At 39.1% G+C, this 22,808-nt stretch overlaps 3 protein-coding genes across 3 annotated transcripts in view; 2 read left to right on the top strand and 1 right to left on the bottom strand.

The window, feature by feature from the left end:
• Positions 1 to 16,272, bottom strand: part of LOC137410203 (uncharacterized) — a 70,780-nt gene extending 54,508 nt beyond the window's left edge. Inside the window, exon 1 of the mRNA XM_068095781.1 lies at positions 16,160 to 16,272. The gene's annotated coding sequence lies outside the window, so the exon portion shown is untranslated. The remainder of the gene's footprint in view (positions 1 to 16,159) is intronic.
• LOC137410201 (uncharacterized) lies at positions 2,107 to 3,691 on the top strand. The gene is made up of 2 exons (XM_068095778.1): positions 2,107 to 2,279; positions 3,268 to 3,691. Exons 1-2 carry the CDS (start codon positions 2,107 to 2,109, stop codon positions 3,689 to 3,691), a joined length of 597 nt encoding a protein of 198 aa, XP_067951879.1.
• On the top strand, positions 4,896 to 5,513 carry LOC137410200 (octapeptide-repeat protein T2-like). Its single transcript, XM_068095777.1, has 2 exons — positions 4,896 to 5,052; positions 5,182 to 5,513. The coding sequence occupies exons 1-2, from the start codon at positions 4,896 to 4,898 to the stop codon at positions 5,511 to 5,513; spliced, it is 489 nt and encodes a 162-aa protein (XP_067951878.1).
• Positions 16,273 to 22,808: the final 6,536 nt, after the last annotated feature.

The following is a 22,808-nucleotide window of genomic DNA, read 5'->3' as shown; positions in this document are numbered from 1 at the left end:
CATACTTACACAGACTCCTTGTCTAAATTTAGCAAGTCTGCCTAACACTTCTCCTGTCTCTAGACTCTACCAGAATCAGGATATCTGCAAGAAAGTTAACTGTTTCAAATGATTGAGCCATATCAACAGAATCTTCAGTTGGGATACCGGTAGTGGTGGCTGTGATAGAAACAATGCTCTGTATCTACGAAAGAACATGCTTACTTTATAGTGCAGAAGCGAATGGCTCTGGCCCACTAATACTTGCACATTTTCAGCTTTCTTTGGCCTCTGTACCCCTACGCCAAAAGGTGGCCAAAATGGCTACTATTGCCAATAGCCACACTCACTATTCATACCGAACTGTTTGCCAAGTGATATGAGTTGTCGGAGGGTCGCTGCGAGTGACTCTCAATGCTCTTTGAACCTATTTCCAAGGCCAAGCTGGTGAGGACTCACGGGCAAAGCTGGTTCTCCCGAAGCATTGCAGTTTTTTAACCTAGCCACAAATTCTAGGCTAATTTCCAGATTATTAGTAAACTCTTCCCTTTGTTTTTCAAATTATAATGCAGGTTTTAGCTCAGCTCAATAATCTTGAATCTTGGCACTGGACCATTTTATGTTTGGGTTTCTCTGAGCTTCTACGGTAGATGGTGTTTGCCTTAGTTACTTCTGGCAGCCTGGCAGGCATGGAAATGCTTCAGCCATTTTTAATCTGCACAGAAGACTGGCCCTGCTACTATATCAGACATGTGTTGTCTTGCTAGGCCTTAACGACAGTGAAGAAAGTGCAAAACCTCCTCTGTCTCACTTCCCAATTACTTGTTGGCCTATTTCAGGCTATAACGTATTCTACTGGGCCATCGTTAGCTGGTGACATGTTGGGCCAGCCCCTGAGACAGGCTTTTGACATGGCACCAATTGAGCTTATTTTGCTGGGGAGATAATGGTTAGGCGCCTTTAGCAACCTTCTGTCGACGCTTCTGTTGTGGCTCTTTGCCCTTTCCCAGTGTTGAAGCTTCTTAATAGGGCAGTTCCAACAATTGTGTTCCTGACCTCCACACCCTAAATACTGTAAGAGTTTTTTCTTGATAGCCTTTCGGACTGACCCTGTTTTTGTTGCTGTAGCTAGACTTGCTGTGTCAGCTTTTGCATGAGCAGTGTGGACTTACTTAAAGTCTAGTCCTTTATCAGAGCAGTCTGCTTTTTGAAAGCTCCGTTAATGGCTAGGACATCCATTGCAGATCGTTTCTGCTGCTTGATTTAGAAATACTCTGGCTCAGCTCAAACTGCCTCTCTCGACGTAGCCGTTAGTACTGCCGGTAAGTGTCGCTAGACACCAACGTTTTTTATGGAGCTGCTAAACATCTCTTTGGACATATCTGCTTTGTAGAACACAAGCAAGTCTCTGTATGCTATTTGGACCACACATTTTATGTGGCGGGCATAATTTTGAAAAATAGTGCTCTCAGGCTTGGCTTAATTACGCTTAGCGTCCACTTTACCTGCATAAGAAAAGGTCAAACCAGGCTTGAAGCGAGTCAAATATGGATTCAAGACTGTTCGCTTGTTTGCTGATTTCTGCCTCTTTTTGCAGAACCTTTTAGAGGTTTAGTAAACCGGCACCATCTATTGAGCTATCTGTTTGAGCCAACACCAACAACCTGCTAAAAAAGTGCCCCACATCTCTTGTGCCTGACTGCTAGGGTTGTTTTAACTGCCTACCCGGAGCCGAGGCCTAAAGTACCAGCATCAGACCTCGGCTCGATGCTGATACTTCGGCCCTTGTTTGAAACTCTCTATGACCTCACCTTTAGCTTGTGCTGCTAGCTCATCAGGCAATTATCTTGCCTTTTATGCTTTTGTGCTTTCCAATCATTGAGAAGCCTCATTGCTTTAACTCTTTCACTGCTTCATTAAGTTAGTTATTCTGACAAAATTAATTTGAACAAAAGAAGATAAGTGAGCTAAGAGAGATAAGAAAGATGAGAGAGATGAGAGTAATGAGAGAGAAAGGAGAGATGAGAGAGATGAGAGAGATGAGAGAGATGAGAAAGATGAGAGAGATGGGAAAGATGAGAGAGATGGGAGAGATGAGAGAGATGAGAGGGATGAGAGAGATAAGATATGAGAGATGAGAGAGATGAGAAAGATGAGAGAGGTGGGAAAGTTGAGAGAGATGAGAGAGATGAGAGAAATGAGAGAGATGAGAGGGATGAGAGAGATGAGAGAGATGAGAGAGATGAGAGAGATGAGAGGGATGAGAGAAATGAGAGAGATGAAAGAGATGAGAGAAGGAGGTGAAGGTAAAAGATGAGATGAGAGAGATCAGAGAGGGAGAGAAGGAGAGAGAGGGAGTGAGGGAGATTGGGAGAGAGGGAGAGAGAGGGAGGAGATAGGGAGGGAGGGAGAGAGGGAAGGAGAGAGGGAGAGGGAGAGAGGGAGGAAGGGAGAGAGGGAAGGAGAGGAAGAGAAAGAGAGAAAGAGGGAAAGAGAGAAAGAAAGAGAGAGATGAGAGAGATGAGAGAGATGAGAGAGATGAGAGAGATGAGAGAGATGAGAGAGATGAGACAGATGAGAGAGATGAGAGAGATGAGAAAGATGAGAGAGATGAGAGAGATGAGAGAGATGAAAGAGATGAGAGAGATGAGAGAGATGAGAGAGATGAGAGAGATGAGAGAGATGGGAGAGATGAGAAAAATGAGAGATGAGAGAGATGGGAGAGATGGGAGAGATGGGAGAGATGAGAGAGATGAGAGAGATGAGAGAGATGAGAGAGATGAGAGAAGGAGGTGAAGGTAAAAGATGAGATGAGAGAGATCAGAGAGGGAGAGAAGGAGAGAGAGGGAGTGAGGGAGATTGGAAGAGAGGGAGAGAGAGGGAGGAGATAGGGAGGGAGGGAGAGAGGGAAGGAGAGAGGGAGGGAGAGGGAGAGAGGGAGAGAGGGAGGGAGAGAGGGAAGGAGAGGAAGAGAACGAGAGAAAGAGGGAAAGAGAGAAAGAAAGAGAGAGAGAGATGAGAGAGATAAGAGAGATGAGAGAGATGAGAGAGATGAGAGAGATGAGAGAGAAGAGAGAGATGAGAGAGATGAGAGAGATGAGAAAGATGAGAGAGATGAGAGAGATGAGAGAGATGAGAGAGATGAGAGAGATGAAAGAGATGAGAGAGATGAGAGGGATGAGAGAGATAAGATAAGAGAGATGAGAGAGATGAGAGAAGGAGGTGAAGGTAAAAGATGAGATGAGAGAGATCAGAGAGGGAGAGAAGGAGAGAGAGGGAGTGAGGGAGATTGGAAGAGAGGGAGAGAGAGGGAGGAGATAGGGAGGGAGGGAGAGAGGGAAGGAGAGAGGGAGGGAGAGGGAGAGAGGGAGAGAGGGAGGGAGAGAGGGAAGGAGAGGAAGAGAACGAGAGAAAGAGGGAAAGAGAGAAAGAAAGAGAGAGAGAAATGAGAGAGATAAGAGAGATGAGAGAGATGAGAGAGATGAGAGAGAAGAGAGAGAAGAGAGAGATGAGAGAGATGAGAGAGATGAGAAAGATGAGAGAGATGAGAGAGATGAGAGAGATGAGTGAGATGGGAGAGATGAGAAAAATGAGAGATGAGAGAGATGGGAGAGATGGGAGAGATGGGAGAGATGAGAGAGATGAGAGAGATGAGAGAGATGAGAGGGATGAGAAAAATGAGAGAGATGAGAGAGATGAGAGAAGGAGGTGAAGGTAAAAGATGAGATGAGAGAGATCAGAGAGGGAGAGAAGGAGAGAGAGGGAGTGAGGGAGATTGGGAGAGAGGGAGAGAGAGGGAGGAGATAGGGAGGGAGGGAGAGAGGGAAGGAGAGAGGGAGGGAGAGGGAGAGAGGGAGGGAGGGAGGGAGAGAGGGAAGGAGAGGAAGAGAAAGAGAGAAAGAGGGAAAGAGAGAAAGAAAGAAAGAGAGAGCGAGAGATGAGAGAGATGAGAGAGATGAGAGAGATGAAAGAGATGAGAGAGATGAGAGGGATGAGAGAGATAAGATAAGAGAGATGAGAGAGATGAGAGAAGGAGGTGAAGGTAAAAGATGAGATGAGAGAGATCAGAGAGGGAGAGAAGGAGAGAGAGGGAGTGAGGGAGATTGGGAGAGAGGGAGAGAGAGGGAGGAGATAGGGAGGGAGGGAGAGAGGGAAGGAGAGAGGGAGGGAGAGGGAGAGAGGGGGAGAGGGAGAGAGGGAGAGAGGAAGGGAGAAAGGGAAGGAGAGGAAGAGAATGAGAGAAAGAGGGAAAGAGAGAAAGAAAGAGAGAGAGATGAGAGAGATAAGAGAGATGAGAGAGATGAGAGAGATGAGAGAGATGAGAGAGAAGAGAGAGATGAGAGAGATGAGAGAGATGAGAAAGATGAGAGAGATGAGAGAGATGAGAGAAGGAGGTGAAGGTAAAAGATGAGATGAGAGAGATCAGAGAGGGAGAGAAGGAGAGAGAGGGAGTGAGGGAGATTGGGAGAGAGGGAGAGAGAGGGAGGAGATAGGGAGGGAGGGAGAGAGGGAAGGAGAGAGGGAGGGAGAGGGAGAGAGGGAGGGAGGGAGAGAGGGAAGGAGAGGAAGAGAAAGAGAGAAAGAGGGAAAGAGAGAAAGAAAGAAAGAGAGAGCGAGAGATGAGAGAGATGAGAGAGATGAGACAGATGAAAGAGATGAGAGAGATGAGAGGGATGAGAGAGATAAGATAAGAGAGATGAGAGAGATGAGAGAAGGAGGTGAAGGTAAAAGATGAGATGAGAGAGATCAGAGAGGGAGAGAAGGAGAGAGAGGGAGTGAGGGAGATTGGGAGAGAGGGAGAGAGAGGGAGGAGATAGGGAGGGAGGGAGAGAGGGAAGGAGAGAGGGAGGGAGAGGGAGAGAGGGGGAGAGGGAGAGAGGGAGAGAGGAAGGGAGAAAGGGAAGGAGAGGAAGAGAATGAGAGAAAGAGGGAAAGAGAGAAAGAAAGAGAGAGAAATGAGAGAGATAAGAGAGATGAGAGAGATGAGAGAGATGAGAGAGATGAGAGAGAAGAGAGAGATGAGAGAGATGAGAGAGATGAGAAAGATGAGAGAGATGAGAGAAGGAGGTGAAGGTAAAAGATGAGATGAGAGAGATCAGAGAGGGAGAGAAGGAGAGAGAGGGAGTGAGGGAGATTGGGAGAGAGGGAGAGAGAGGGAGGAGATAGGGAGGGAGGGAGAGAGGGAAGGAGAGCGGGAGGGAGAGGGAGAGAGGGGGAGAGGGGGAGAGGGAGAGAGGGGGAGAGGGAGAGAGGGAAAGAGGGAGGGAGAAAAGGAAGGAGAGGAAGAGAACGAGAGAAAGAGGGAAAGAGAGAAAGAAAGAGAGAGAGATGAGAGAGATAAGAGAGATGAGAGAGATGAGAGAGATGAGAGAGATGAGAGAGAAGAGAGAGATGAGAGAGATGAGAGAGATCAGAAAGATGAGAGAGATGAGAGAGATGAGAGTGATGAAAGAGATGAGAGAGATGAGAGGGATGAGAGAGATAAGATAAGAGAGATGAGAGAGATGAGAGAAGGAGGTGAAGGTAAAAGATGAGATGAGAGAGATCAGAGAGGGAGAGAAGGAGAGAGAGGGAGTGAGGGAGATTGGGAGAGAGGGAGAGAGAGGGAGGAGATAGGGAGGGAGGGAGAGAGGGAAGGAGAGAGGGAGGGAGAGGGAGAGAGGGGGAGAGGGAGAGAGGGAGAGAGGGAGGGAGAAAGGGAAGGAGAGGAAGAGAACGAGAGAAAGAGGGAAAGAGAGAAAGAAAGAAAGAGAGAGCGAGAGATGAGAGAGATGAGAGAGATGAGAGAGATGAAAGAGATGAGAGAGATGAGAGAGATGAGAGAGATGAGAGAGTTGAGAGAGATGGGAGATATGAGAGATATGAGAGAGATGAGAGAGAAGAGAGAGATGAGAGAGATGAGAGAGATGAGAAAGATGAGAGAGATGAGAGAGATGAGAGAGATGAGTGAGATGGGAGAGATGAGAAAAATGAGAGATGAGAGAGATGGGAGAGATGGGAGAGATGGGAGAGATGAGAGAGATGAGAGAGATGAGAGAGATGAGAGAGATGAGAGGGATGAGAAAAATGAGAGAGATGAGAGAGATGAGAGAAGGAGGTGAAGGTAAAAGATGAGATAAGAGAGATCAGAGAGGGAGAAAAGGAGAGAGAGAGGGAGTGAGGGAGATTGGGAGAGAGGAAGAGAGGGAGGGAGAGAAGGAGAGGAAGAGAAAGAGAGAAAGAGAGAGATGGAGAGAGAAAGAGAGAGAAAGAGAGTGAAAGAAAAAACAGGGAGAAAGTGAGAGAAAGAGGGAGAAAGAGGGAGAAAGACAGACAGTGAGAAGGAGAGTTATACTGAAAATGTGCAAAAGCGGGTGAACGAGAGATAGAGTAAAATAGACAGAGACAAAGAGATAGGCAGTCAAAACATAGACCTCTGTGCACTGTTAGACATGTTGGATTGTAATAAATTTTATGCAAATATGAATACATTTATTTTGAACACACGCTTGTTGTCCATAGAGATTTTGTGTGGTGCATTGTAAAGGGGCTGTTCCAATTGTCTTTACAAAGTTGCTTTTTGAAACATGCCAGAATACAAAAAAGTAAGTTTATGTAAACCGCTGTAAGGGCTCACCCATTCTCATGTCAAGTTCATAATATTTATGGCAGGGAGAACTTTTAAAATTATTGACTCAGTTTTTTGTTAGTTTGGTGAATCCTGCTAAATACCTGACAATAAAAAGATCTGTGACATTTTTGCAAGTTTCAGTTTCTTTCTTTCATTCAACACTGTAATAAAAAACAACAACACGACTATGTATATCCAACCTATCATATACTTTTAAGTTTGCTTTATACATTAAGCATTTCTGCTATTATATACATGTAGTGTACATTGTTAAAAACAAAGTTGGATAGATGAATTTAAGTAGTAAGTAGTAGAGTACTTAGTTCACGTACTGAACTAGACATGGATAACATTAATTTTTGAATCATGAATTTTTGAGCTTGGGACAAAACTAAGTGCACCAAAAATTGCTTGAGCGCTTTAATACCCAGGGTTTGATCACAAACCATAACTTTATAAATCTTTTGACTGTTATGCTGCTATGTTTACTGTTATAACTTTTTGTTATGCTAGAAATGATTTTTTGTGGTGATTACAATATAAAATATTAAATATAGTATACCCAAATCATAACAGCATCTCACAAATGACTATTGACCTTGAAAGCCGTCTTACAAGTGAATTACATTAAAATTGGACCTTCAGTACTGATTTCATGATTTTTTGCATATTTTAAAACAAAATCTTTTAACCTGCCAATTTTATCACACTGAACTACAATTCTGCCAAAACATTTAGCTATATGAACACCATTTTTCTTGTATTGCTGATATTAATTAAATAGAAAAAAAATAGCCTAATTTAATAAATTATTTACTAGATAAAATTTTCCTTCTAATTAGTCTGTATTGGTCATTACCCATTTGCTACTTATCACTTTACCATGAATACTTGACCTTGAGGTACATGTATCCGCTTATTCTTAGTAGAGCTGTAAATCTAAAAAAATTTGTGCAGCCTAATATAGACTTTTTTAAAGGTTCAATAGTCCAGTTAAGTTATACAGTTCAATTTTGAATGCAACCTTTTCTATAGAACATAATATTTCTCATGCTTTGCTTGTTGCTACCGACCATGGAGTAGAAACATATTTTAGCTAACAACAGTTTTATTTATGTTTTAAAAACAAATATGATGACTTCATGGATAGATTTATTAAATTATACAGTCTGTTTTTAATCAATAAAAATAGGTTGGCGATGCAAGCAAACCAGGCTTGTTCAGAGATTTATCTGCAAGAATATTATTAAGACATTTTTCAATCAGGAAAACCACAAGTAATCTGTACCAGTTGGTAGATGTTGTTGTTGGAAAGAGAAAAAATGATCTTTCTATACATGTAACAAAACCATACTCAACACCAAACTCTATAAAGCAACGTGATCAAACAAAAATTGGTAATGGGTTATACATAGTTCAAATAATAGCTGAATGGTATACCTACATTATGTTTGCATCAAAAAATATCATAATGTTAAGTTTTTTGTAAACACAAAAGGACCATTATTGATGGCATTTTAGTCAGTTATACATTACCAAAGAGAAAGTTTTTATAATGACCAACTAGTGTGGTTATGAGTACTTTCTTCAAATCAAACAAGCTATGATAAAGTACTCATAACTTTATAAGCTGCTTGGTTATGAGTACTTTCTCACAAGCAAACTGAAAAGTGTGACATATTTACATGAAGTAAATACGTCATGCTTTCAATATAATTTATATGATCTACCTCATGTCGACGCTATTAAAAGTGTGTAAAGTGACCAAAATTATTATTAATTGCGTTGAAAGTTTAAAAATAACTAGATCCTTCTATTAACTCAATTGCAGCCGATGCGAGTTAACTCACGTATTTATAATGTTGCTATGCATCCATCGCGAGTTGTCTCGTCTCTGAAATTTATCTACTCGTTGTATCGCTATTTCTAAATTATAGAAGGACATTTTTGACCAGTTAGAAATAAAAAAATTTTGTTTCAAAGTTTTTATTAACTTTTAATTCTGCCAATTTGAATCGTTATGCTCCAACAAAAATGTACTTTTTAGGCTGTCAGCTGTAATCAGCCTAAAGTTATCATTCACTTTTGACAGCAACATATTGATTCTTAGAGCTGTATATATAGTCTGAAAAGTTGATAACAGAACTATTAAACAAGTTTTTGTTATTTGAAACATGTTTATGGCAGCTTATTTGAGTTATATTGGCATGCAGATTAGCTATGTTTTGGTTTAAAAGATGATACTCGTGAGCAAAAGTTTGAAATTAGAGTTTCATAATTTTTCATGTTCATGACTAACTGTATGTGTATAAATAATATTTATAACTGTGTATTGTATGCTATAAATAAATAATTTAGTCAAACTTTGTATATTTTGCAAGTTTTAAGGTGCAAGGGTTTTCTGAAATTTCCTTCTTTGAAACACAGATCTACATGAGATTAATAAAATTTGTCTATATGAATACAATATCATTTGAAAGAAGAGAGGTGATTGGTTTTTGTGAAAATTTAATGAGTAAATTCTCTCAATTCTGTTTCTTGTAGTAGTGATTCGAATTATGGAAACTTTCTGAAAAATGAGCGGTTTTTTGGGGCTCATCGCCTGGAAATTAGTCGGGTGCGAATGAGTTAATCAGCTGCCATTTTTACTGAAATTCTGCTCTCTAATTATTTATTTAGCCTGAAACTGTACATGCAAAAATGCTTGTTTAACTTACTGACATTTAGATTATCATATCAAAAATTAAAAACACTGAAATCCAGGCGTAGAATCAAACTTTAGTGACTAGAGAACTCAAAAAATTAGCTCAATTGGCCAATGGACAAACGAGGAAAAAACGATGGAAAAACATTCCAGCAACATTTTTGCCATTGGACTGACTGATCAAGGGACTAGAAGTTCATTATGGATTAACTAGTTTTGATCAGCCAGTTGCTATTGATTTGAGTATACTCAAATCCTTGCAGACGGTTCAGAAGATAGCCAACATAATGAAGAAGAAGATAAAACAGAAGATAGCATGTAATTATTTATCATTGCTACTGATAAACCTATTAGTGAATTTGCTTTCTACTGACTGATTGGTATGAGGACAGGCCAACTTGTAATGCTGGAACATAATGTTTCAGCTTATCGGGTTTACCATTAACCATAGCAGGAATGCAATTATTGCTGACTAAAGGCACAAGCTTTCTTGCAGTAAATGAAAATATAAGGCCTTTCGCTGCTTATGCTATTTTATATGGACTCAAAGACTTAACGAGTGCAACATATAGTACCGCCTAATGCTTTGTTTTACATTTGTAGTTGTATGTTATGCAGAAAAAAATGTGGTAAGTTTAGGAACAAAGCTTAATCAAAATTACTGAATAACTGAGCAATTATGATCTTTATGTCTTTTAGTTACTCACCATTCAGCATCTTAAAAAAATAACAATGGTAGAAAAGAAGGATGAAAGAATGGGATACAGGGAAGATGATTGAATTTGGAGACAAACAAGAAAAAAACTGAGCTAAGTGAGAAGAATGAAAATAGAATGGGAGAGAGGAGAGAAAAAATGTATAATAGGGAAGAAGAAAAAAATCAAGTACTTGCATATATGAAGTAATTCAAGTCTAACTTCCAGAATGACGCCTATAACTATCATGCGGAGATTACAGCAGTGCCAGTTCTGCATACATATTCTGCATAGATGTATATACTGCTCAAAAGGTTTAAGCAAGCAACCTTGTATGTAGTGATAATAACACACTTCAATGTTAGCTATAATTAAAAGGAAACAAAATAGATATATAGGACAGGTAAACCACAATTAATAAGAGCAGAAAAGAGCAAAGTGAAAAAAGATAAAAAAAGCTAGAGTTGCAATCATTATAAAAAAATTAGAAGAAGGAAGAAGCGCTGTGGAATTTTATTGCCTCAAATAACTTGTGCGTAAAATATTAAAAAGAGGAAATACTTTAAATTGATCTTGCAGTAAAAAAAGACTGCTAGCTCTATGAATGTAGACATCCCACTACTAGCAAGTGGTTGTGCGTGCTTGATTAAATAGATTACGCTGTAAATTGTAGCTAGTGATCTTGCCAAGTAGTTAATTACTCACTATCGTTGTTATTCGTTGTTTGTACATGTCAAAGTCTATAAAACCTTGCAGTGCTATACAAATGTTTTAAAACGCATGGCCTTGCTGTTGCCTGAAGTGATATTTTTAACCAATTTAATGAGTAATGCTTTGCGTAAATAAAATATGGAAAATATAACAAGAAAAAATATTGTGCATAGACCAGTAATAACATAAAATAAATTGCACATGTGATAGTTTGTATTACAAAACTCAACTACTCTTTTTAATTAGTTCAGGTTAACTGGAGGTTCCGCTGGACAAAGATGCCAGGGAAAAATCAGCCTTCATCACTCGCTCAGGATTGTGGAAATGGAGAGACCTTCTTTCGAACTGACTTGTGCCCCAACAACCTTCCAGCGATTGATGGAGAGGGTGTTGCACAGGCTCCACTGGCAAACGTTACTATTATACCTGGATGAAGTGATTGTTATTGCACCTGATTTGGAGACCCAACTCTAGCCGCACTGGTTCTGGGGTATCCTGATCCGGAAAATACCTATATCCTGGACACGGATGCCAGCGGGTGCGACGTAGGAACTGAGCTGTCACAGCAGTATCGCGGCCAAGAACTGGTGATTGCTTATTACAGCAAAACACTCACCCTCTCGGAGCAAAACTACTGTGTGACACACAGAGAGCTGTTGGCAGTGGTCAAGGCGGTAAAACACTTCCGCTCATACTTATACGGGCAGGAGTTTTGGCTTGGCACGGACCATGCCTTCCTGTGATAGATCTACCACAAGAAGGAGCCCTCTTACCAGGTGGCGCATTGGCTACAGGTGCTAGCCAAATTCAAGTATAAGCTGGAACATCACATAGGATTAAAGCACCGCAACGCTGATGGCTTAAGCAGACAGACCTGCAAAGACTGTCGACAGTGTGCTCAGAAAGAGTACCACGATGAAGGACCAACTCGGCTGGAGTTAGAGCAAGAGGACCAGAATGAAGCTAGGGTGATCGGGACAAACCATGTTCTGTCAGGGATTGTCAGGTCTGCACGCGAGACGGCAGGTCCACGGGTGCAACCCCTTGTTTTCACTGAAACAGCCAAGGTCAACCCGGGATCGATCGGGGCTATCCTGAGATTCCCTGACATCGAGAAGGTGATGACCCAAAGCACTATTAGTCGCCACCAGGAATGACATAAGAGCTTGGCAGAGGTTGCCAGGATCACACGCGAGACGACCTGCCATACGGGCCGGCACCCTGCCCCAACGGGGGTAAAGGCTGGCTCGAGGTTAGTCAAGACCACCCTAGGACCTGAGACTTTGGCTCAGCTAACTAACCAGTTGACTCAGCTTCAAAGCGAGGGCAAGAGTGCCGTAGCCCTAATGTACCGAGCACTTCGGAGCCACACTGAAGTGCCTCTGGAACGGTTGGAGTTGAGGAGCCAGGAGCTTAGGGTTCTGCATAGCAGAAGGGAATCCCTGAGAATTAGGCAGGATGATGTGCTGAAAGCCAGAGTTGCCCCTCATGTTCAAATCCGGTGGTGTGCCGTGTACCCCCCAGCTATGAGGGTGCAAGTCATCTGGCAGACACATACCATGACTCACTCTGGAGTGGGGAGGACGGTAAGCCGCCTGCAGCTTACCTAGTACTGGCCCAGACGGACAGCCACTGACCGCAGGTTAGTAAACAGCTGTGAGGTGTGCCAGGCTGCCAAGCACAAAGGGACCAAGCCTGCAGGAAGCCAACATCGATTATACGCTGGCGGATTTTGGCAGAAGGTCTCCGTCAACCTGGTAGGCCTCCTCTCTACCACCCGGAGGGGCAATAAATTAATCTTAGTGCACTCGGACCACTTTACCCACTGGAAGGATACCATTACCATCCCAGAGGTCACGGCTGCAGTGGTGGCCAGTGCCCTCGATGAAAGAGTGTTCTGCTCCTGGAGCTTCCAGAGCAAATCCATACAGATCAAGCCACTCAATTTAAGAGCCAACTAATGGAGGAGCTCTGCTAGCTCTGGAAGGTGAGCAAGACACGGAATACTCCTTACCATCTCCAGGTCAATAGGATTGTAGAGAGGTACAATCAATGCCTGGGCGACTCTTTGAGGGCCATGTTGTTGGAACAAAGCCAGGAGGAATGGGATGAGCTCCTGCCCCGGCTCATGTGGGCGTATCGAGGCACCCCCCACACCATGACAGGCGAGACGACCAACTGCATGGTGTTTGGCAGGGCGTTGCATCTGCCCAACCAGTTAGAATGTCAATCCCTTTCATGGAGATGCAATCAGTCAGCCACTACGTGCTGGGGAGGCAGCAGATGCTGGAAGAAGCGCATGAGGCCCTCAGGGAGGCGTAGATGGCGACTAGGCAGGCAGACCGAGAAGAGCCACCGCTCTTCGCACCTGGGGATTAGGTATGGTTGATAAACAGGCGGTGGTGAAGTGGGGGGGGTACAAATGCTAAGCTACAAGCTAAGTTCATGGGCCTTTACCAAGTCATAACCACCTGTCCCAACCACACCTATGTGGTGGAAAGACATGCCAAACCTTGACTCAACACGAGTTCAGGTTGAAACCCAATCATGCTTGCCCAAGAAGCTCTAGCCGTGCTCCAGCAACGCTTGAGCCTCGAGAGGGGCCAAATATGAAAGAAGCCAAGAGGACTCCACTCTCATGAAAAAGCTGCTCACAAATTTAGGAAGAATTAATGGAGTTCCCTTCCCAAATGAGCCCACCTGATAAGCTCGACGAAATGGGAAAAGTGACTATACAGACCAATGCCAGAAAAGAAAACTTGAATGAGTGTTCGAACTCCAGAATTCCTGCAGCACCTCCCCAAAGCAAAGTTAGAGAGGAAATGAACCCTTCCTCTCTAGAAAGCCCCGGTGAGTTAGCTACAGACCTGAACTCTAGACACGTAGCGATGTCCCCCCAGGCCTTAGAAAACCCCAGCACCGCTACAAAAGATCTAAATCATCATTTGTCCCGTACTAGGAAAAAGCCGGAATGGTACGGTGATTGGGTCTATCAGACAACAAGAGGATATGATGACCTAGCCACAGACCAGATAACCTGGGAGCCTAGTTCAGACCGCCAGACCACTCTATTAGGACAGCCTCCAGCTGGTCACCCATATTCAGGCCAAGCCGCGATAACTTCAGCAAGAAAAGAGACAGTTCCAAAAGGCAGCCCGCAGTACCAGAAACAGGATACGCCAGCTACTGGCGACAAACATTTGCTTAATCAAAAAACTAGCTGCTTAGAACACCATGTTGAGAAGCTTGAGACATAGGCCTGGCTAGTTGCTTCACTCATGTTGTTTAATTAGATAATGCCTCTGGTGGAAGCCGGGCCATGACGTTACATTTCTTATTTTATTGTATGTGTTGTCCTTATTGTCGCTGTTTTACTCGTTGTTCTGTCACTTGTCATCACTCATGTTGTTGTATTTTTTATGGTATGTCCTTTTTATTATATCATTGTTTTATTTGTTATGCTATCACTTATCGTCATTTAAATTGTTGTCATGCCAACGCACTAGTGATCCTGTTTATTCACCTTGTTAGCCGGTATTTTTACCAATTGCCGTTAGCTAGAACAGGTGATGTTATTATATATAAAAGAGCGTGCTAAACTTAGTTGATCAGAGCAAATGGCCATACGCTTCTCGGATAGTGGATTTCCTTCTCTAATGAAAAATTGAATGAAACCACATGCAATTTATTTCTGTATGAAAAATTCTAGAACGTGCCAAGTAGAAGCCGGCAAATTCTTTTACAAAGAGATAAAGCTTTGGTCAGTTTTTATTGCAACAGGGTGTTCATTGGTGAGCAATTATATCAATATATCCATGTTGTTATATAGCATCTGTATGTTTCAAAACATTAAATGAAACATATTTTTGAATTGGATAGTAAGAAAACCAGAACCTCAGATTAGTTTATTATTTATTTTTTAACTTTTTTTCTACATAGTTGTTAATAGTCCTTAGCCCTGTCATTTATAAATGTAGAGAAATGAAAGCCATGATCTCCATAATATATATTTATAATAGAGAAATTGATAGCAAATATGTGACAGCGTGGTATGCTGATCTAAGGTGGCTTTTAACTCCTAAAACCTAAAAATGTCTTGAGACACAGAGAGAGAGAGAAAAAGAAAGAGAGAGAGAGAGATAGAGAGTGTGTCGGGTCTTAAGAGCATTTATTAACAAAACTGTCATGAGTATTGACAGGCTAACAATGATCACACTCTTAATAAAAAGTCATCTCTCCTTTATATAGCGTTGTTAGCATAATAGTCATTAACCATACTGTATAATGAGCCAAACACAAAATACAAAAAGGACACAAATGATAAGTAATACTATTATAATTTTGTTGAAGACGCAATGGTTGGACAAAGAAGGTTACCATTGACGCAGATGGCATCTGGGTGCTTTACAAGATTGTGTCAAGATTCAGTGCAGTTATTATGTAAATGAATGTCTTAAGAAATGATTACAAATAAAACGTATGTAGATCTGTTACACTTTCCCCTGAATGGGATAATAGCTGTCATATAGAGGAGATATCGGAATATTTCAATGTCAAGATAGACATGGCCTATTTCACAAATATGTGAAAATGAAGATGAAAGTCTTTACTGATACCTACTTTGGAATGGTTGGGTGTTTACTTGTTCATTAAAGCAACGCAGTTTGGATATGTATCCAGTCTTCAACGTATTATATACATGTAATTTACTCAAAGTTTAGTTTTTAATTTTAAAGTAGTAGCTAAATGGAGAACATATCAGACAGGCAAGTTAGTAGCTAACAAACCCTAAGCATAGTTTGTAAAACAGGTAATGTGGCTGTCAAAGATTAAAGGTAGTCTAAACATGTCAGGAACTTAATTTTTTAATTTTTTATCGCTCAGCATGATTTCTATTCTCAAATGTTTGTAAGTAAAGAATTAATGCAACTGAGTAGATGATTTGGAAGATTTGATGTTGCAAATAAAGTAAATTATACAATAGTTCGTGAATATCCAAATACAAAACAATGTAGTGAATATAATACTTGAAAAACAGGGAATTTCTAAATCATCATGGTAAACCTGGCATTTATTATATTATGTTTCACCTCAAATAGTTCATATACTAAAAAACACCGCTAATGTAGTTTATAGTCTTTCAACAACAAGATGGTAAAAATATTTGTCCAATTTAAAGTGAATTTTGAGCCTTGACTGGAAATATTGGAAGTGAGTGATTTCAAGAGACACAAAAACTACTGTAGTTTGAAACAAGTATCTAAAAAAATTCAAAGAATGAAACTTTGGCTCAACTCGTTTATATTACTATGACTGTATTGGCCATTAGGTGATACATTTTAGTAGATGCTAAGATATCAGCTATATGTTTAATTAAAACTAGATCAGTAATGGGAATGTAATTGAGTTGACAAGCAGCAAACAACTCACTGAAAACACTAATGAGTATTGGTTGTCTACCTGAATAATGAGTGTTGAGTTAAGACGTCAGCTTATCCCCAATGAAGCTACTTGTCAAGTATCTGGCACTCAACTATGCAAAAGAGCTACACAGCCGTCATTGACTTAACCCAGTTTATTTATGCCTGCAAATGACAGTATAGGACCTTTGACAGAAGGCAGACGCGATGAGGTGAAAGGTTAACCAAGAACGTGATGTAAACAACACGCTATGTTGACATTCTGGATGACAGCTAAGGCTTCTAACTAGCTTATTATTTAATTGATGTTTCTCTGCATTGCTTCAGCCTTAGTCATGGCCAAAGAGATAGTGAGTTTCACTGCAATATGACATACTTTACTGTCTATTAGCTTATTAAACACTACCTGCATTGCTCGTGTTCGGGAACAGATTCACGTAAGCAGTAGGTTTATTGAGATATGTCTTTCATACTCTAAAACAACTCCAAATATGCAATTTACTGAAAGTTTTGTGCTGATCAGACTACATACACATATGCAGTCGTACATGTCAATAATGTAGGAGATACCAATGGAAATATGCAATGTGTTTTACAGCTAGTCTACAATGCATCAGTTTCGAACCACTCAAATCGGAGTTGTCCTAATTTTGTACGCCGAACTGATAATGAAATTAACATTGCTAGGCAAACTGAAGTTCTTCAAACTGGCAGTATTGAAAAGTTTTACATATTTATTTAAAGAAATTCTAGAAAATATTTTGCTTTTGCATTGCTAAGCTATTGCCAGCATTTATTGAATTGAGACTTCTACATGTTTAAAACACTAATCATGACTCACCGGTTCTCTGCCTATAGCCTGTGTTTTGACATGGTATACACAAACTGTGCAGCAGTAATGTGGTTGCGTTGATAAAACTTATTCTCAATAAAATCTACTATATAAACTACATATATGGCCTCTGGCCGTTCCAACGTAAGGCATTACATCTGGAACATTTTTGGACATTCGTCCCATAGAAAAATTTGATCCTATACTGTGTTGCATAACTGTAGTCAAGTGCGAAGTTTTCTGCCCATACACAACGCCTGGCAGCCGCTCTGTAATTAGTGCAACTTGCTGTTGTCGCCGTTTCATCTGCTCTGGAAATTCGGCTCGCCAAGCAGCTGCTATAGCTAGCGCATCATGTTCTTGTCACTGCTGCATTTGCTCAAAGGCTTCTGCACGTCTGACAGCTGTAGCAGCTGCTCTGACTTGTTTAAGTCGCTGCTGGATTGGCTCAACAGTCCCTCCACTTCTAACAGCTGCAAAATTTATTCTGGCCTGCGCTTGACCTAGCTGTGTTTGTTCAGCAGTCTCTGCACTTCTAGCATCTGCAGCATCTATTCTGGCCCGCTTTCAACATAGCTGTGATTGTTCAGCAGCTTTTGCTCTTCTAGAAGTTGCAGTAGCTATTCGCTTTTGTTGTAGGCGTAGCTATGTTTGCTCAATAACAATTTATTTGAAGGGGTGTGTCATAGTAGTACGTTAGAGTACACGCAGATACAAAAAAAATTAGTTACTCAGCTGCGGAAGAAAATAAACACGTTTACTGTCATGAACAGTGACAAATACAACATTGTTAAGTAGTGGAGGTTTGGCAATTTCTAGACAATACAACATTAAATCAAAGTACTTACCTTTTTGAAGCAGAAATGTAGTAGGCGAGAACAACGTTGTTTCCAGTGGCCGCAAGAAACAAACGTTCATGTGATTTTCCCTCTGAACATTAATAGTAAATATTAATTACATGTAATTTACTACTCATTAATTTATTTAAAATAGATTTTGTAGTAAATTTAATTAATTTACTACATAATTGACCCTTATTAACCCAGTGCCTATCTGAACAGTACCATTAGGCATGTTTTCGTTTTTTTCAACAGCCAGAGGCATACTAACCGGAGATTCTGGTTAAAGCACCCTGGCGGTGAAAAAAGCCAGTCTTTAAATAAGCCCCATGGCTCAAAATAGGGAAAAAAGTAGCGGCTAATAGGCTGAAAAGAAATTTCACTACCTATATTAATTCAGATCGCTTTGTACGATTGAATTGAAGAAAAGGAGAGACCACTCTATAAGGTGGACTAACATACACACAAGTATACAGACAGATTTTTTGCCATTTATATAGTAGATTGCTGAAAGACATGCTGTCAGGCGTGACATCTTCTCTTATGTACTTAGTCAAGTTGGCCACGGTAATCTGGCTATTCTTAGACAATTTTAAAAAGTAGAATTTCTGATCTTGTGATTCTTAACTAAGTCTTTAACACTTTTGAACCGTAAAGGCCAGTATTTCGGAATTGAGTAGTGTGTTTCAAACCCAGTGTCACAAAGGTCTGTTTACAAATAATGTTTCTAGACAACAGCATAAACCATCAGATTAGTTTTTGTGCAGGGCAATATATCGATAAATTTACATTTACTTTAAATTTTTTCAAACATCTTTATCTACTTCCTTCATTATAATAAACATTTTTGTTGGAAATACATTGCGAAAAAATCGAAAGGAATTTTTGAGTAGGTCACGTTTGATTATGGTACAAATGAAGAACCACATCATGGTTACGAGAATTTTCTAGATTATTCAGAGTCATAAAACGATGATGAACTTTTGCTCAATAAATATAATGCTATGGTAAAGGTTTTTACGAACTTTATAATTGTTTAAATTTTTATGATTTAATTCCGACTACTGGTGAAATAATGTTTTTTTTGTAAAATTGCATTTGCTCTGAAATGTAAAAATTTTAAACTGGTGTTTCACCAAGTATGATTATATAATGAGCACATTTAGATACATTTAATAAAAGTTTAAAAACTTCATATTATTGGAAAAACCACTCAGGGTGCCCGACACACATTGACAAACACGGACAAGGCTCAAAGGGTTAACTGTACTGATGGGTTAAACACCCACCCTCAAAAGGCTCACAGGAAGAAGCCTTCGGAGCTATTTTTTTATAATTCAGATAAACTTATTGATTGTGGTGTTTACTCGCATTCAAGCAAAACACGCTGCCTAGAGTCTTATCAAGCATTTATAGCGAGCATGTCATCTGCCATTGTGTACTTTTTCTCAAACAGATCACAAAGCCAAGTTGGCCACAGTTATTGAGCTATTTTTGGACAATTGGGAGGGTAAAGGTCATTATGTGGTTATAATAGACTACATTTTTAATTGTACTGAAAAGTCAATCACTCCTAGTTAAATAACATGCTATATCTTTCAGAGCTAATTGTTTAATTCGGAGGAGCATGTAGGCTGTTACTGTCAAATGTATTTTAGTTCATCCTAGAAAATTCAAAAATCAAACAACTTTTCTGTATTGTAAAGTTTACCATAAAAAAATATTGACTGCTGAAGTAAGTTTATTAGTGCAGCGCACTCACAAGATAGGACTAACCTGTTATACAGTGTTTTTCGCATTACGATGTCTAACAAAATATTTTTTAACGCCGCCATACAGCATGTCTTTGGAACAATAACATGTAAATACTCTATTTGCTAAAAACTCTTCCACAATGAATGAAAGGGGTGCGTCATGGGAAACAAAATTTTATTTCCCATTTTACACCAGCAAATGTGTTCTCGAAATTCAAATTTAGCATTTGCTGTGTTGAATATGTTAGAACCATAAATATGTAAATATGGTATTTGCCAATAAAAAACATTACAAACACCGAAAAGGGGTATGGTGCTTGCTTTTTTCAGTTTAACATTGTTGGTTTTAAGTTATAGTAAAAACCAAACTGAAAACAAGTGGGTGTTTCAATTTTATAGGACGACAAAATTGCAGTTCATTTTAGTTGAATACATACTAAAACTAAGCTTCGAGTGTGTTTGGTAAGTTTAGTTTGATTAAAATAAATCAATCATTAAGTTATATTTCTGTCCAAAAGGTCAAAAATCCTTATGGTATATACTTTACACAGTATATTGTAATGTTACATTTTTTGCAGATCATAACCACTAAATACTACAAGGTTACCATATATTATACATATTTTTAAAACAAAAAGTTAGATACTTTTTTTGTACAATTTTACATTAAATGGTTCCCATCGAAAGTTTATAAACCAAATCATTTTGATGCTAAAATTCCTGTAAAAAAGTAGAGAGTGGGCCTACAGTAATGTAATAAAAATACATGACCATTGCAAGAGTACCCTTAGCCATTTTACTGACGAATGCACATTTATGCAAATTCTATGGTTGACTGCCGCATGTGCATTTTTGAAAATTTCCTAGCAATTGCATAGTAACTTAATTTTATTATTCGTTGGCGACATAACCAAAATTTTTTATTATGGTATTGAAAGTGTTGGTCGAAGAATTTTCTGCAAAATTAGCCTAAATTTGCAAGCGTTTTAGATCTTTGTGCAGGAATTTCAAACTCAAAAATGCACATATTTTCACTCTGACGTTTAAACTAGTTAGTTTTATTCTGAGTACCTTCCGAGTTGGAAGACAAAGAAGTATTTATGTTGATGAAGTTATAACTGACTCAGATTTTAATGATTGCACAGATAATGATGGCGATTGCTCTGATGATGAATAAATTAATAGTAGTGTTGCGACTAGAATATCTTTAGCTCTGCATAGCTTTATCAAATCATACAACATAACTACATTAAATATTTTTGGCATGATTATGTTTTTAAACATATTGACAGCATAAAATATGTAAAAAAAGATTTATAAATGATGTGTACAATTGAAATAATTGTGAATATGTATCATGCTACAAAACTGGCGATTTTTCGTAAACTGGCTGGCAATAGGCCAAAAGCTAAACTTGTACATAGATGGCAGTAAAAAGGTTAACAAGCACCAAAACAATGTAAACCATGTCATTTAAACCATTCTATTAAAATAGTGACATTTAACAAGCAAACCCTTAAAGGCATGGTTTTCATTGATTGGTTACATTGATGTAAAATTTCTGGCATCTTAGCCTTCACTTTGCTAATAGGTTGTATGAGCAGAGCCAATTTGTTTATCTTAGAAAGGTTGTGCAGGTGTGTAAAATAGTACAGTCAGACCATCCAATTTGTTAATTTAACTCTTTCGCTACCGAAATTATTTCTAGCTTTGCCAAATTAATTTTTCTGTTCACACAAATGTTCAAATAATGTCACTAATTTTGTGATAAGTTGAAAAAAAGGAAATATCTACTTAATTTAATGAACAGGTTGTTGAAAAAAGATACCTTATTAGGAAATTTATAAATATCTTAAATTAACTTCATTTAAAAAACAGTAAAATAATTTATATACTACACCAACAATATTTTGCCAGCGATTTCAATAGTCGTATTTTGACTGTCGCCTTAATATTCGGTTACTATTACAAATTTCACATGAAATACATGCACTAGGAGATTCAGAATTACTCGATATAGAAATACTTAAGTTTCAATGGTTGAGAATGTTAGAAGCTCCTAACGCTTAAATGATTGCGGTAATCTTTTTGTTCGTGATTTTTCCGAGATGAACTTTCTGTTTGATAATCAGTGAGCCGCTAGTGAAAGGCCTGCTGATCTGTCTATATCGTTAGCCTATATCGATAGTCTATATTTTTAGCAATAACCTTGTTTTCATGGAGATCAAATCTTATTGGTCTGTCTGAAGCGAAAGCTGAGTAATCATAGATAAACTAACGCACTGTTTAAAAGCCGATGTATCGGCTTCCGGCCACAAATAAAAAGTAACCCGAGCCCGGTAGCAAAAGAGTTAAGACAGCCAAAACGCTAGGTAGTTTGATGCTTATATTAACTGTTAAGTTTTATAAAAAGGATGGTTAAGAAATGTATGCTTATTTTTGCTGGCTAATGAGCTGAACAGCTTGCGTGCCACAATCTCTAAATACAAACTAACCTTCGCATATTTTCCTTATTTACAATTTTCTCGTTCTTTTTTTTTCATTTTACCCAACCAGAACTAATTTTTGATAACTACATGTATATTTTGCCAGTTCTATTTAAATTAAATTTTTTTGTATACATGCTATATGAAAACAGTATCTTACTCTGCAAAGCTTTCTTTCAAAAATGAAAGATTTGATACGTTACAAACGGTACACTTAGTATCTATTGTTTATATTTTTTTTACTTCTACTGCATTGTAAAACCCGTGGCAGTAAAAATTATTTATTAACTTTTAATTAACATTTAATTTAGTAAATGACAAAATAATAATCTTAAATTCAAATCAGACATTTCTTAAAAAATGAAAACTTCACGAAAACATAGCAAAATGTTAAAAAAAATCAAACGGTGGTGTCTGTCTCTATTTGATCCACTTTCTACTTTGTTGAAACGAAACCATATCCTAGGTTAGTTTCTTATTAGAGTTACATTGTACATACATTTTGTTGTCAGAGACTAACCTGTGTTCAGTTTAAACTGAATGTCCAATCAAAAGCCGTTTAGCAAGCACTTTGTATATATGCTGAGTAAAACATAATACTAATAGCGGCAGCACTGAAACTAAAATGAATATTATTGAGCTGAAAGTAAGCAAAAATTATATCCCTTTCAGCTGTTGTAGAACGGTTTTTTGCCAATAGCAAATCGGCAGCTTTATCGTTCTGACAGGTTCAGTGCATCAAATGTCAAATATGAACTTTTGGAGCAATTCTTAGTGA

Source organism: Watersipora subatra, unplaced genomic scaffold (genome assembly GCF_963576615.1).
Source record: "Watersipora subatra unplaced genomic scaffold, tzWatSuba1.1 SCAFFOLD_105, whole genome shotgun sequence".
Taxonomy (NCBI): domain Eukaryota; kingdom Metazoa; phylum Bryozoa; class Gymnolaemata; order Cheilostomatida; family Watersiporidae; genus Watersipora; species Watersipora subatra.
The sequence above is the reverse complement of the archived record's forward strand: the minus strand, read 5'-3'. Positions and strand labels throughout refer to the sequence as shown.

Bases quoted from the DNA above. Each gene is read 5' to 3' on its own strand.
- LOC137410201 (XM_068095778.1), top strand. From the start codon at position 2,107: ATGAGAGATGAGAGAGATGAGAAAGATGAGAGAGGTGGGAAAGTTGAG. The intron at 2,280-3,267 runs GTGAAGGTAAAA...GGAGTGAGGGAG, and splicing joins GAAAGAGATGAGAGAAGGAG to ATTGGAAGAGAGGGAGAGAG.
- LOC137410200 (XM_068095777.1), top strand. From the start codon at position 4,896: ATGAGAGAAAGAGGGAAAGAGAGAAAGAAAGAGAGAGAAATGAGAGAG. The intron at 5,053-5,181 runs GTAAAAGATGAG...AGCGGGAGGGAG, and splicing joins GATGAGAGAAGGAGGTGAAG to AGGGAGAGAGGGGGAGAGGG.